This window comes from Morchella importuna, assembly GCF_003444635.1.
Source record: "Morchella importuna strain M04M26 chromosome Unknown Morimp01GS031, whole genome shotgun sequence".
Lineage (NCBI taxonomy): Eukaryota > Fungi > Ascomycota > Pezizomycetes > Pezizales > Morchellaceae > Morchella > Morchella importuna.
The window spans coordinates 389748-404502 of NW_025763428.1; the positions used below are offsets into that span (position 1 = coordinate 389748).

General features: G+C 45.9%; 8 protein-coding genes across 8 annotated transcripts; 3 read left to right on the plus strand and 5 right to left on the minus strand.

The window, feature by feature from the left end:
* Nucleotides 1-14: 14 nt before the first annotated feature.
* LAJ45_08737 (uncharacterized protein) lies at nt 15-418 on the minus strand (the record flags this gene model as incomplete). The annotated part of the gene is made up of 3 exons (XM_046118286.1): nt 15-142; nt 215-228; nt 282-418. 3 exons carry the CDS (start codon nt 416-418, stop codon nt 15-17), a joined length of 279 nt encoding a protein of 92 aa, XP_045968563.1.
* Nucleotides 419-767: 349 nt separating this feature from the next.
* Nucleotides 768-1416, minus strand: LAJ45_08738 (uncharacterized protein; the record flags this gene model as incomplete). Its single annotated transcript, XM_046118287.1, has 7 exons — nt 768-780; nt 852-894; nt 958-985; nt 1054-1109; nt 1186-1188; nt 1256-1262; nt 1327-1416. The coding sequence occupies 7 exons, from the start codon at nt 1414-1416 to the stop codon at nt 768-770; spliced, it is 240 nt and encodes a 79-aa protein (XP_045968564.1).
* A 258-nt stretch (nt 1417-1674) lies between these two features.
* On the plus strand, nt 1675-4207 carry LAJ45_08739 (uncharacterized protein; the record flags this gene model as incomplete). Its single annotated transcript, XM_046118288.1, has 6 exons — nt 1675-1678; nt 1731-1820; nt 1882-2367; nt 2446-2962; nt 3023-3718; nt 3769-4207. 6 exons carry the CDS (start codon nt 1675-1677, stop codon nt 4205-4207), a joined length of 2232 nt encoding a protein of 743 aa, XP_045968565.1.
* A 281-nt stretch (nt 4208-4488) lies between these two features.
* On the minus strand, nt 4489-7700 carry LAJ45_08740 (uncharacterized protein; the record flags this gene model as incomplete). Its single annotated transcript, XM_046118289.1, has 10 exons — nt 4489-4549; nt 4611-4669; nt 4723-5769; nt 5823-6153; nt 6219-6258; nt 6311-6397; nt 6442-6482; nt 6541-6648; nt 6706-7364; nt 7428-7700. The coding sequence occupies 10 exons, from the start codon at nt 7698-7700 to the stop codon at nt 4489-4491; spliced, it is 2706 nt and encodes a 901-aa protein (XP_045968566.1).
* A 559-nt stretch (nt 7701-8259) lies between these two features.
* LAJ45_08741 (uncharacterized protein) lies at nt 8260-9071 on the plus strand (the record flags this gene model as incomplete). The annotated part of the gene is made up of 2 exons (XM_046118290.1): nt 8260-8965; nt 9031-9071. 2 exons carry the CDS (start codon nt 8260-8262, stop codon nt 9069-9071), a joined length of 747 nt encoding a protein of 248 aa, XP_045968567.1.
* Nucleotides 9072-9508: 437 nt separating this feature from the next.
* Nucleotides 9509-10110, minus strand: LAJ45_08742 (uncharacterized protein; the record flags this gene model as incomplete). The annotated part of the gene is made up of 4 exons (XM_046118291.1): nt 9509-9617; nt 9705-9834; nt 9932-9992; nt 10066-10110. The coding sequence occupies 4 exons, from the start codon at nt 10108-10110 to the stop codon at nt 9509-9511; spliced, it is 345 nt and encodes a 114-aa protein (XP_045968568.1).
* Nucleotides 10111-10388: 278 nt separating this feature from the next.
* LAJ45_08743 (uncharacterized protein) lies at nt 10389-11795 on the plus strand (the record flags this gene model as incomplete). Its single annotated transcript, XM_046118292.1, has 4 exons — nt 10389-10507; nt 10613-11271; nt 11338-11640; nt 11704-11795. The coding sequence occupies 4 exons, from the start codon at nt 10389-10391 to the stop codon at nt 11793-11795; spliced, it is 1173 nt and encodes a 390-aa protein (XP_045968569.1).
* A 349-nt stretch (nt 11796-12144) lies between these two features.
* LAJ45_08744 (uncharacterized protein) lies at nt 12145-14561 on the minus strand (the record flags this gene model as incomplete). The annotated part of the gene is made up of 12 exons (XM_046118293.1): nt 12145-12231; nt 12286-12396; nt 12503-12600; nt 12672-12754; nt 12824-12830; nt 12902-13142; nt 13221-13270; nt 13352-13364; nt 13942-13986; nt 14042-14174; nt 14234-14461; nt 14539-14561. The coding sequence occupies 12 exons, from the start codon at nt 14559-14561 to the stop codon at nt 12145-12147; spliced, it is 1119 nt and encodes a 372-aa protein (XP_045968570.1).
* Nucleotides 14562-14755: the final 194 nt, after the last annotated feature.

Below are 14755 nucleotides of genomic sequence, written 5' to 3' on the forward strand. Positions count from 1 at the left end.
TATTTATTTGATTTTTAACTGCTTCTTTCACGGCTGAGAACCGAGACCCGAGGGATGATGTATTGGCACACGCGGAGGGGCATCGTCACATGCTGGCACTCGGGAAACCGTAGGCTGCACGCAAGTTGCAACGCAAATTGTCCTGTGACCAGAAAGGAAAGGTCAGCCAAGGAATTAAGGGAATTGGTAAAAATAAAAAAATGAGGAAGCTTACCCCGGGGTTCAAATCTTGGTTGTGGGTTCGTTTTCAGTCTAAGTCAGTTTTGGTCTATATACAATACCGATTATTTTGAGAAGGATGAACGATTGATTTTTGGTCTCTATGCGATACCAGTGTAGGTACTCTCAGATAACCAATGAAATCTCGGATATCTATTTTCTCAACGGTGACACGGTCGGCGCGGATGGCGTTGGTCATTATGTAGTAGACAGATGATACGTGTAGTAGTGCATACCTAGATAACAGTTAACGGACTGGATTTAAGTTCTCACGTCTGGTTCCCATTTCCAGGTTCAGGTCATACACACACAATGCTGGTATGGTGCATACATGATGTAGGCACATATACCCGGTACCACAGTGAGGGCTAACAGCTCATGGACGGTACACACATAATAACTACAAGGCTCTGGCATTAAGTGAGTGAACGGATCCTTACTAGTCAACACCCCATTTAGTTCGCTCACTTAATGCCAGAGCCTTGTACATAATATGTACTCTGTAAATTCAGTAATTAAACCTCGGCTTCTTCGAATTGTTGGGATGTCTACTCTAGAGTACTATAGGGAGCATCATATCTACATTTAGATTGTGCCGAAGCTACGAGTAGCGAACCATGCTCCTGTCTCACCTGTATGACACACATGTAGATACTTGTATCTTGCATTTTGAAGCTTTCAGTGATTGTTAGGTTTAGGGCTGCAGAAATGAGGCTCTGCAGCCTGCAGACGATTAACATCTCGAAATATCAAACATGTACTCTACCTATGAACACTGTTACAACCGAACCACTGACATCATATTGAAGTGTTCATCATGGAAGGTCTTCTCACGCCTATGCGAACAACCTCAACTCCTCGAGATGAGCCTCTCATAACAATCTCCAAGTCTTCTCAAAGCGCCCCACCACAGTTAACGACTGTTCTTTCTCCGGTCTCGCCATCAACACTTGACGATATACTGACCACCTTGCGTTCAAAACCTTCATCCGAAACTCTCTCACAGGTTCTTGACCTACTAGTTCCTAGTACTGACATAAATTCTTTTGATATCAGCACGCCCTCACCCAAAGCTTCGCAGGTCGTAAAAGCACTTCTCGAACTAACCGTCCCAGATTTCTGGAGCATTATCTCAAAATCTGGACGCTCAAAGTTAATATTATGTCTTCGATCCATTACAGGGCTGGGTGGTATCATTGCACGTCTACGATTCCTCATTAAATCCGCCGATTCACAGCCAGGCGTGAAGGGACAAATAGAGGAGCTCTTAGATCTCCTACAGGGTATTCTAGGACAAACTGGGATTGTGCGTGGAATATGGGTATCTGGTGGCGTTGGAGGAGATGGAAAGAGGGGGGTTGTATGGAAGGAGTTTGTTACATTGGCTGCAGGAGGCAAATTATTATCAGTTGCGGCAGCAGGAGAGAATATACTTGGTAAGGGAGGTAGGGAGAGATGGGTAGGGGACGGAAAGCTGTATACAACGTGGCTAGGTAGAGAGATATCTAAAGCCAGTACAAAAATTGATAGTGAGGAGGATGGGGAAGAGTGGGAGGCCTTGGCAGTATTACTGGGGAGAGGCTTTAGTTTAGGCTATTCTGGTACGTAATCTCCATTTTTGAATATTGGTGTAATGATGGCTTATACTAATAATTAACGTAGATGACCTAGTAGAATCCCTAACATACTGCCATATTACCCTCAATACCCTCCCAAAGCTTCATCGACTTCTTTCTCAGCTTCTATCTCACGAAAAACGCACATATCTATCTTCCCTCTTACGTATTCTATCAAGAAAACATCTTTTCAATCCTCAACTTTTCCAAAGCCTTGAAGACCCTTCCGAAAACCCGACCGGACCAGACACCTTCGATGCTCAATGGTGGAAGTCCGACACTCCTGTGGTCTCACAAATTGCAGCTCTTCTTCATATCATATTAGGTGGTGACACAACCTACCGTGATCTAGTAGTAGATTGGTTGGTTTCCAGTAATGGCGGCGGAGTAGGAGAGCCAATAGGTATAAGGAGAGCACTGGTCGCGGCACTGAACGAGGACCAGGATGTGCTTAAGGTTCTCCTGGAAAAAAGTATGATAATCTTTGGAGATAGTGTTTGGATCAGGCACACGCCGATTATGAGGCAGGAAGGTTTGTTCCAATTTTTGCTCCATCTCTATAACTCGTTATTTATTATTAAGAAATATACTTATTCCCATGCCAACCCAGTAAATGTCCAGTTACTCCTTCTCCTTTCTGGATACACGCATCGTCAACTCCCTCAATACCTAAACCGTCTCGCTCGCTCTTCACCATTCCTGAATGGAGTATCGAACCGACTAGCTGCATCATCTATTCGCGCTAGGTTTTTGGGAATGATAGTTGGGGAGTCACTGTCAGGATTAACAGATAAAGATGGGAAACCCATGGATTTTGGAGTGACAGAGACTGCAAGTGAGGAGGCGAGGTGGTGGAAAAGCATTGTTGGGGTTCAAGATAGTGTCGGTGATGCCGGCGAAGTTATTAAATTGGCGCAAGGAGGAGAAATTACTGTGAGAAAAAGAAAGCAAAGCACGGAGGTAAACCCGAAAATACAGAGCAAGGTGATGGTGGTTGAGGAGGTCGAAAGTGAAGAGGAGGAGGAAGAGGACGACGAGTTCCAACCGTACCCAAAACCTGATTCAGATGCCGAAGACTCCGATGAAGACCCAACACTGATCAATCGCAAAAAGGATACGGCACCAATGTAAGTAAATCTAAACCCTCCCTAGTTTTACCCCAATCATGAGGTCTCACTCGTCTTTAGTTACATCCGTGACCTCCTCCTTTACCTGAGATCCACAGACTCCTACGACCGCCAGCTCCTCGCCGTTCAATCTTCTGCCGCATTAATTCGACGTAAAGCCAACTTTGGAAAGGAACTTTCTGACCATGCTTCAGAGCTTGCAAGCCTTTTAACTGGCCTAAACGATAAATTCGAGATGGAAAATTTCCAAGAGATGCGAATGCAGGCGCTCATTGCACTCGTAGTTTCCTCACCCGTCTTAGTTGGTGGGCTGCTTGCCCGCGGGTTCTTTGAAGGCGACTACTCACTCGGTCAGCGCGCAGCAATGGCATCTGCTATCGGTATGGGAGCTAGGGAGCTAGCGGGCTGTGATGATGGAGACTTACCACTGAGCGTGGAAAGTGCTAAGGGGAAATCGACAGAGTTATTCCCGTCGAAGATGCTACCCGGATTAATGCATAATCAGTGGATTAAAGGAAAAACTAGTCCATTAGACAGGATTACTGGCGGTATGGAGAAGATGATGATTTCCCCCATGGCAGCGGAGGCGGCAGATAAGGTGACCGGCCCGAATATACTCAAGGTTCGAACATTTAGTAGTCGAATTGAAGTAGAGAAGCGCCGAGTGAAGCCGGCGGAGAATAAGCTTGGGAAGGTAGTGGCCGAAGCATTTTTTTTCCCGTTGACGGGGAGGTGGTGGGGTGCGTTGAAGGATTTGTAAGTTTATATTCTATCTTTTGTAACGATACGTGCTGACATAGTTATAGTGGTGGCCGTGGAATCCACTTTGAGCCATTCCTATTGACTCTATTTCTCAAAACACTCTCTATAATACTCCATGCAACCGGCCCCTCTGCTGTTGCGCTTCCGCAAATGACCTCTGAGTTGTGGGATCTTTTGTTTTCTTTGCGGAACCATAGTTTCCCCACCTCAAATGACAGTAGTGTCCAAGAGGCTGTGCTCTTTGCACTTCTTACACTACTAGAAGTTAATACGTCGAATGACAACGGCCGTAGGCTAGCAGATGAACACGCAAAAGAGCTTTTGGAAACACAAGAGTGGGTTTCAGGAATCATGGAAAGTGGACAGTTGGGCGAGGAGGAGAAGGGAAGGGTTTTGGCTGCGAGTGTGATAGTTAGGATCAGAGGAATTATAGATGGCTATCAGAGGAGATTGATGGGAGAATTGTTAAGTTTGGAGGCGTAGATGTTACCTTTACCATGAAGAATTTATCGATTTAATAAATTAATGCCCATACTATATACTTTCTAGGTGCACTGCTAATCCCACCAGATTAGGTCACTTTGTATTTACATCTTATATACATTCAGAACTCTGCATTCCATATTCCATTTATAAAAAAACATTCTCTTCACTCACCTACCTTGCAAAGCAAGCCTTTTAAAGGCAGCGCTCTTTTCCTAGTATCTTATTTAAATGCCCAGAGTCAACACACGAAAATTCTTTCCTTGTGTGGTTTGAGCAGCCTATTCACGAACTGCGGTCCGGCCAGCCGCATGGGTTTGGGATTTATGAACGATGTCTATGCTATATTCGTGAGTTAGGGATGTTACTCTTTATAACACGGCCATGGATAGGTTCTACATACCTCAATATTGCTCCTTCCGTAAGTAATCCTTCATCTGTTCTCTCAGCGGTTATGGCCTCCTTCGGTATACTCCTAGCCTTACATCTTCTAAATCTTCCCGTACATCCCTAACCGTTATATCTTCGCCCCTTGATCTAGCTGCTTGTAGGTAATGAGGTGTCCAGCCATTACAATCTCTCGCCGTAGGATCTGCTCCATGCTGAAGAAGCAACTCAATCATTCTCCGATCTCCCGTCCAGGCGGCCAAATGGAGAGGTGTGACTCCACTGGGAGATGCCTTCCTAACGTTATCCCCAAACTCTAACAGTAAAAGCACGGCGCCACCCAAACCCTCTTTAGCTGCTACGTGTAGTGCTATGTCACCGTTATTCGCTGCTATTGTAAAATCTGCGCCTTCTGCTAAAAGAAATCTAATTGCCGCATTGGAGCCAGCACGGATAACATCGAATAGTAGTGTATGTCCATCCCTACGAGCAAAATTGATATTTGCCCCGCGATCCAGCAGAATTTTCGCCGCGGTAAAGTTCTGATTCTTCATTGCAAAACTCAGTGCTGTGTGTCCAAGAGTATTTTGTGCGTTAACATCGACGCCGAAATCCAGCAACATTTCAACTGCCCAGGCCTTCCCTGCCCAAGCTGCTCCATGTAATGTTGTTGATCCATCTGAGTACTTTCCATGAATATCCGCGCCACTATCTAGCAGCACTCCCGTCATCACCTTATCGTTTTTCTTGATTGCCAAATGCAGTGGTTTCTCCTCGTTAGAAGTTTCTGCATTGATCTTTGCGCCAGCATCCAGCAGCAGCACTACTATCCACTCTTGCCCTACAATAACCGCCATATGCAACGGTGTTAATCCATCATCGTTCATCGCTTCAAGGTCTGCTCCCTCAGCAAGTAGAATCGAAACCATATCAAAGTCGCCTTTAGCGACAGCCTCATGTAATGTTCTTCGCGTTTTATTATACTCTGGATCTGTGCACGATGCTATCCTCATTTTTACTGACAAAAGGAGTTTTCTCTCTTTTGCGCGACTCTCGAAATAACCGGGTCGAGTGCTTGAGTTTAGTTCTCTAGAGTGGGTTTCACTTTCATCGTACCCGGGATCTGAAGATTGAGGTCTATAGCTTTGATGCTGCGGTTGCGTTGGGTTTATAGGCTGGCTCTTTGGCCGAGGAATATCATCATGATCCACACCAAGGAAGTTATTACCATGTTGGTCCCTGGCCGAAAGGGTTGAAAGGACCCCCTATGAATATTGTAATCACGGATCCCCGGGGGATCCTTGTTGTGAGGAGGAGAGGGTGAGGGTGAATGAGAGTGGATGATAATTGGTGGTGGTTCATCCCAAGCGTTATTTTGTCTATCAGGAAGGTAATTGGGGGGTTGGTTCCTAAGGGACTCTTCTTCTCCATCTGAGACATCTTCGACTGTTGTTCGTAGATTGCGGTTGCTCTGCGGTCGGGCGGGCTCTCCATGCCCGTCCATACCGTCCCCACGGACATATACGTTGAATGTGAATCTTTCAAATCTACTATCTTGGCTAATACCAAGTATTGCACATAAATTTCATATCTTTTCATTCCAGGGGCTGCCCTATACACATACCTCATTCCTACAGTCGGAGATTCCCCCGTGCTCCTTGAGTCTTTGAACATGTTATTATTTCTCTTAATATGATATAATACTAGGAGCCTCACCGGAAGCCGAATGTATCAGTGAATTTGATTCCCAGACGTCCTCGCCCCGTGTGGCTCCGCAGTCACTCGCCTCCTTTTTTTCCTTCTCTTTAATTCATCAATTGCATGCAACCCTGTTATGGCAAAGTCACTCGCCTCCTCTTCATTGGGCCTATCAGGCTGAGGAGAGTTTCTACAGATTTCCCATTAGTTTTGTCAATATAAACTGCTTTCTGGCTTGGAGACAATACGTTAATCCAGCAGGAACATTTTCACCGCCTGATTCACATTTCCCCACCCTTCCCTCCCATTCCCAACCAGCCTGCCTCTCATTCTCCTTTATTCTTTTTTGTTTCGTGCTATTTTTTCGGAGCGCCGCCCGCTATTCTTTCCCTTCCTCGATTTCCCTTGTCAACCTCTTGATTTCCCTCGTCAATCTCTTCTCCCCTTCTCCAACAATATACCACTGGTCTTTAAGCGCTTCGTCCGCGTTCAACCTATCTTTTGGCTGCGGCATAACCAAGTTTTTGATGAACCTTATCGCAGCTAAGCTTATTTCCTTCTCTATCAATTCGTTTTCAGGAAATGATATTCGGTGTTGAATATAATTTATAAGAGATTTTGTCTTCGGAAATGGCGGTCCTCCTGTAATCATTGTATGTATTAGGCAACCGAGGGACCATATATCAGCACTGCATGTGTAAATCGAGGTATCGCAGTCTAGAAACCCCCAAACCTCAGGGGCCATATAACTACTCGTTCCCACTTGTGTTTGAAACGACGTGCCATCTACTGCTCTCTTTGAAACACCGAAGTCAGTGATCTTAACCCTGATTGGTGACAGTGACGCCACAAGAATGTTCTGTGGCTTTAAATCTCGATGGCAAAACTTATGCGCGTGCATAATTTTTAAACCTTCGAGTAATTGCCTAGTTATATCGCTCGAGATTCTCTCGGACACGGTTTGACTGGCAATAAGACGAGAGAGATCGCCATATTTGACGTATTCCATGCTGGGGTAGATATTTTCGTTATTATCAAACCACCCGAAGAACTGCACAAAGTGTTCGCTATACTAACGCTCTGTTAACTTCATATATCTTCAGCACCTTAGAATACTGGCGAGGGGAATATTTACTCCTTTCAGCTTGATTAGAGCTAATAATTCCCTGAAGTTCATTAAGATATGAGACCTAGGAATCTGCTTCACTGCTCTAAGGTCTCCATGTTGCTCCTCTTTTTCCAGCCATACTGTACCAATAGCACCATTTCCGAGTATATTGACTTTTCTCCATCTTTCAATTCTTATCCCGCCTTTATAAAGGATGGCATGTTTCCGGTAGCCGTTGACGAACTCTGTATTGAGCTTGAACTGGTCAAATTGGTAGAACCTGGAGTCGAAATCTGTCATTTGAGATACAGGTTGGAGTACGATGTTGCTGTGGGACTCGAGAGGACTTCACAGCTTAATTGTAGCCTAACTATCCTCGTACAAGCACAAGAGGCGCAGCTAGATGTTGATTGGTCTACACGTGATCCGGTCAGCAGCTGGTTTTTAATAAGAACGAATGAGCCTTGTTAAGAAGGGATTCTAGGCGCTCTTTTGCTTATTGAAGAGCATCTCGATGAGGTAGGTACCTGTACGGCTCTAGTTAAGGTGAAATGACAAAATGCATCTTTCGATATGTTCTTTCGGTTTAAACGTTTCCTGATCAAGATAGGTTCTATCTCGGCTATTGAATCTTGGCTGCTGATTTTCAGGTGTCCGCTCATTGGTCCACAACAACCCGAGTCACGTTTATCCCGATAACCCATCCCAACATAAGGCTTTTGTCAAGTCTGCGACAAGACCATCCCATTTGCTGACCACTTCAACAGCTCAGCAGCAGCATAACTACTAAAAGGGGACCCCTTCCCTTTTCAATATCACGACAACTTCTTGCTCCCCTTATAATTCACATATAATTGCAATGTCGATACCTCGAATTATCCTTCCATCACTGACATCATTACGGTGCCTGGCCTCCTCCGCTACTACCATAACCTCTGCCGCCGCCTGCAGCACACACATATTTCGAGCATCTTATTCCTCAACAGGATCGTCAAAGAGACTACTCCAGACAGCAACCCATGGTCCTAATCCCAACAGCCTTGACACCGAACCCCCGCCACCACGAGGCGCCGGCGTAGGCTCCAGTTTAACGAACCCGGGCAACGAGCACTTGCCCTTGTCGCCTCCTTCAGCGCCACAAGTACCGGCAGGGTCGACGCGATCACTGTTCTCTGAATTCACAGATCCCAAGAACACCACTGCATCTACGTCTACTTCACAACCAACGGGTGCGGCGAAGACTAGTACAGCGACAACAAGGACAAAGTTTCGCCCTCGCAAAGCGGCAATGACTTTGACATCGCCGGCGGTGCAACAATTGAGGAACCTTCTTACATTACCGGAGCCGAAACTAATACGGGTTGGGGTGAAGAATAAGGGTTGTTCGGGATTGGCCTATCACCTGGAGTATGTGGACAAGCCGGGAAAATTCGATGAGGAAGTGGTGCAAGAAGATGTGAGGGTTTTGATTGATAGTAAGGCGCTGTTTAGCATCATTGGGAGTGAGATGGATTGGGTTGAGGATAAACTGAGCTCAAGATTTGTGTTCAGAAATCCTAACATCAGTATGTCTTTCTTACCCTTCTCATTAGCGGCCCCGGTTTCAGAGCATTTATTGATTGGAGATTAGAGGATCAATGTGGTTGTGGAGAGAGCTTCTCAGTCGGCTAAGTCGCGGAATATTCTACCATATGTTGGGGTAAGGAGTAAGGATAGAGTAGTTAGTAAATCCTGGTTTTAATCAGGAGGCTAGTCATCGAGCTGTAGTATAGCATAGACATTAGAGGTGCAGGGCAAGACCTGCATTATAGATCAGGTACAGGCCCGTATTTAGCTGGGTCTTTGGTTGCCTGGCCTAACTCTCTTCACTTTAATAAATAGATACGTTTGAAAGAAAAAAAATGAAAAAAGTGACCCTCCACTTTTCGCGTTGGGCTGGTATTGTACAGTAGTAGCTCCGTTTCTCTTGCTGGTTAATCTTATCCTTTTAAACCTTCAGAGATGTTCAATCTTGTAAATCCTATCGTCCTGTCACTTGACACATCAGAGAAAACCAAAAGTATGCCATCAACTACGACCGATTGAATTTGACTATTTGCGATTCCTCTTTAACCCCTACCCCTCTGTTGTCCTCTGGCACGAATAACCGTAGCTCTTCCTCTCGCCAGTCCAACACCACGCCCTCTAACAGCTCTGGAGCGGAACATTGGTGCGTTCCTATACACGTTTTCAAAGTATTAGTAAATAATAAACTCACGCAACCTGCCTATTCCCTCTTTGCCCATTGATGGGGTGTAGACAAACCTCAACATATCCGGCACGATAAAAAACCTAACGTGAGAACCACGAATATAGACCTGGTCAAGATGGGACACACGTCCATCACGTGCGGTAACAGTGATATCCTTGAGTTGGACGTTCATATTATCCTCGGCTACATTTACACTCTATCATTAGCTATCTGCGCGCTTCATATGGATCGATTGACGAGACGAGAGGAGCATAGCAGGTGGGGGGTATATATAACACACCTTCGATGAGCTTCCCGCGGAAGATCTGCCCGGATGTGAGTTCAAGGGTGCAGACATGGCCCTAGATTACCACCACATGAAGTTAGAGTACAGTTCGCGATCTAAAGGTGGTGGGGATGTGTGCGTTGGCCTACCTGAGCCTCATTCAGCAACTTTATCGGAATTCCAATGCTGCCCATAGCTGTGATTTGGTGTTTGTAAGAAAACCGGAAGTTTTTTTGGAAGGAGCGGAGGCGGGCTGGTGAGTATGGGGGTCGTTAATAGAGGGCGTAGTTGGGTTGATGATGGTTGGTTGGTGGTGTTGATGTTGGGAGTTTAACTAGCAGTGAAGGGAACTCGACAGCAAGGGTTTAGGTTGTGGTGCACTGCAACTAAAAAAAAAAGCTTCTAAAGAGTCAACCTGCGACCTCAAAAAACCCCGCCACCGTAACGACATATCCTGGGAAATAGGAACAAAATGGTCACAACTGAGCTGGAAAATGGTATACGGGCTCTCGAACTCAAGGCGATTCAGAAATGTAAGCGGTGTAAGGAAATCGACGCTCTAGTGATTGTGAGGCAGGAAAGCTTATGCAGGTTCGTTCCTTATTCTCGTCGCGGAACATTTCACTCTTTAGTGAAGTTGTGAAATCCCCCTGAGAAATGATAGGCGCAATAATTAAAAAGCTAATTTCTTCATAGTGAATGTTTTGACAAGTATGTCCGTTCAAAATATATCAAGCGCATGGAATCTTTTCGAGTCCGCTACGCTCCCAATGATACCGGTGTCATAGTGCCCACCCAAACCACTCTCCTTATCCCTCTCTCTTTCGGGGTTTCTTCGACCGCTCTCCTAAACCTCATTTCCAACCAACTTAAAGCTCAGCGCCAAAGATCTAACGGCCAAACCGGCTATAACTGTCTGGTAATCCACGTCGACGAAAGCTGTGTAGACCCCTCGGTACCACCCCAGGAAAGCATCAGCGCCGTACAAGAGCGATTTTCCGACATTGGGACTTTTAGAGTGGTAAATATTGAGGACATCTATGATTTCCGGAATGTGGCAAGGGAGGTAGAGCTGGACCATGGGGTGGACGAGGAGAAGGGTGGTAGTGATACTTTCGACAAGAAAGAGGTGCTGATGCACTTACTATCTTCACTGCCGTCAACGACCTCGAGAATGGACATATTATCGATCCTACGAACACGATTAATCGTGGAGATTGCTAAAAAGGAGGGATGCGCAGCGGTTTTATGGGGGGATTCGACGACTAGGCTAGCTCAGAAAACCTTGGCCGAGACCGCAAAGGGAAGAGGGTTTTCAATACCATGGCAGACTGCAGATGGGGATTCTCCATTTGGTATGTACCCACTTTATACACAAAGTTATGGCTCATCGGGTCCCTAATATAATCGGTAATTATTAGGTATTGAGTTCCGATACCCAGTCCGCGACCTCCTTAAGAACGAACTCGTAAACTACGTCTCTATTCCTCTCCCAACCTCACCAAAACCATTACTACCTCTCTGTGTAGCCTACTCGCCAGATGCAAAACATACAGCAGCTAATGCCGCAAGTGGACGGAACATTACGATTGACGAGCTTATGATACAATATTTTGATGGCATTGAGACGCAGTACCCTTCTATTGTGGCGAATGTTGTCAGTACTGCGGGAAAACTTAAGCCATTGAGAAGGCCGGCGGGTATTAATATAAGCTGCAAGATATGTGGGTTACCTGGAGATGGTGCGGGGGGGGATATTACTTTGAGCGCGCTCACGCTGAATGCAGTAACCGAGTTAAACGCGGAGAGTAGCATGTGTTATGGGTGTGCAAGGGCTATGCATGGTGCAGGCGCTTATGATTGGCCGTTAGAGCCTTAATCGCAGGCTTATGGAATAATAAACTTTCCCACAATCTTCAAATATCACTCGACACCCAACACCACCTTATTTGAACCTGAAATTTTGCAATGCGATAGGAAAAAAAAAAGAGGAAAAAAACAGCCAACTCCAAGCGAGGTTTTAATTAGAGCAAAAGAAAAATGGCGTATGATTCATTCCCTAATCTACAACCCTTTCCCAAAGAAACCCCAAATCCACCCAGCGTCCCGCGAGTCTTTTTTCATTTATAGATCTCATGGAACGTGTCGTAGAAAAAAAAAGAAGATTGACAACCAACACTCTCCCGCAAAAGAAAATGGAAATTTTTTTGTATGTTGAGGCGAAACGTCTATTTCAGCTTCTTCTTGGGGCGAAGCTGGTTGGTGTGACCACATTTCTTCTTACGGCAGTTGGTAGCCCTGGGAGGCAGACGAGCCTGTCGAGGAAAAGGTTAGTTGGTTGTGGTGGTGGGGATGAAGAAGGGACGTACGTAGCACTTGCGGCAAATCATCTTCTCACAGTTGTACTTGGAGGCAAGGGCCTTCAAGGAAGGCTCAATGATACCTCCACGGAGACGGAGGACCAAGTGGAGGGTAGACTCCTAAACAGTTCCAAATACCCAATCAGCAACCGGCACCCCATAACTCCATTCACTCAATGCCCTCCAATCCATAATAGTCATAATATAATATAATATCTTGCCGTACCTTCTGGATATTGTAGTCCGAAAGAGTCCTTCCATCTTCAAGCTGCTTTCCGGCGAAGATCAAACGTTGTTGGTCTGGGGGGATTCCCTCCTTGTCCTCTGCTGGGTGTCAGCCCATATATCCAGGATTTCTGGTGTTCCACCCGCGCAAGTAGGAGGAGGTAACGTACGGATCTTGGACTTGACATTGTCGATGGTGTCTGAGGACTCGACCTCAAGGGTGATGGTCTTACCCGTCAAAGTCTTGACGAAGCTAAATCACCAAATTCCGTCAGTTCGCTGCTGGAGTGGCGGTGATCTCGTTTCTGCGGCAAGAACTCACATTTGCACTGCAATCCGCGGGAAAACACAAGGTTAGCATTTTCCATAAACATGATATCTCTCTACAGATGATACGTACTCTTTGCTGTATTTCTCGTTGGTTGGTCGGTGGGTGAATTATCGCTACCTTGCAAACAACAGCCTGGAGTGAAGTCGACATGTTGGAGCTGTTGGGAGTGTGCTCCCCACAAATGGAAGCAGTCACAAGTGGCGCCGCGGGGTGTGGTGTGGCTGTCGTGCGCAGTTACCCTGTCTCGGAACACGGCCAGTCGGAATCTTCCAATGCATGCGCGGGTTACTATGACGCTATCACTGCACCTCTAAATGCGACGTCTCGGGCCTAAATATCTAAAAATATCAAAAGGATCTCTCTAACATTATTAAACTAGAGTACTTACTCGAACGAGTCGTGCTAGGTGTGATCCGCTGAGATACTGCTTTAGGGTTTCTACAAACCAAAGATCGATCAGTCATTCGGGCCCTTTGGGAGACGGCGACGAAGATGCTAACTAGAATATTCAAAACCTACCATTTCGTGTGTTCTTTTATACCGTATATTAAGCCAAAGTACTTCATAAAGCTATCATCTATCATCCCATATATAAAGTAAAAGATGTCTTAGTAGCGTGCAGCTCTCGACGTCCAATTCCAAATACCTTCTTTTATAATGTTTGATCTCCCCTTATTGGGTGCCCTTGTTAAGTAACTCGGGATTGTTAGGCCAGGAAAATTAAAGACCCAGAATTCGCTAGTATTGAGACCAACCAACGAATAGGCTGTGCTTTTTTTAGAGCCCAATACTAGGCTATAGTCTCACATTGCCCATATAAATATAATGAGCGCCGATACAAGCAACGTATCTTATACCTACATCAGATACCTTATACACATTCCTCGGAAACCGCTTCACGCGAAGCAATTTACCTCAACTAAACAATAAAGAGGACCCTCGAGTTACCAGCCGATAAAAAAAAAACCAAACGGACATCCGGATCTCTATGATATCTTTGATATTGTCTGTATACACAATGCCATGTCGTCACGTTCCACAGTAAGTAAGCAGAACTTCCCCAGTAAAATACAAATACCCATTCCGTGCTGCGTCTACTTAAGGTGTACCGGAGTCTCGCCTTTGGGAACACCAGGAATAACTTTCTCAAGTTTCTATGTAGTTGTCAGCAGGTATGGATAGAGTATGCCGGTAAGTATGTTTACGCACCAAGTTGTCGAACACACATTTGTTGTAGGGCTTCTCCTGTGCCCTGCAGTGGAATAACCTGTGGTTGTTGTTCTCAAGACACTCCCAGTGAGCTCGGAACTCCTTGAGGCAGTACTTATTGATGTCCGCGAGACTGCCACCCCCGTCGCACATGAGTCGCAAATCCATGTCTAGAGGAAGAGATATACATACACCGATGATGCACACCGAGTGACCTTCCTGCCCTCCTTCAAGCACTCTACCTCTCCCCTTCCACCGGCCTCATGCTTGCAAAGGATGTAGTCCTCGTTGTAGTCCTTACACCTGGCGCCGATAAAGTAGGAACTACTCAGCAATGGGGCCGATGTTGCACCAACTTCCTGAACTGGTGGGATTGAAGTAGGAAGGGGAGTCTTGTCAATCAAGACAGTCTGATTAAACCTATGCACACGAGTTGTCAGATCACTCTCCACTCATCCGCTCAATGCTCACCCCACAGGAAGAGAGAAAAAACCTACTGCGGGTGTCGTGAGCCGGACATATTGTATAATTCGGCAGTGAGAATTAGAGCGGAGAGTTGACCAGTCAAGCTATGAAATGCTATCCTATCTGATAGGATAAACATCCGTCAGTTTGGCGGGGGACCATCTTGGCACCCACTACCGTTACTCAGCAGCGACCGATTGGTTGTTCCGACAACACGCTCAACGCCAGACCCCAGCCCCTCGTCGTAAA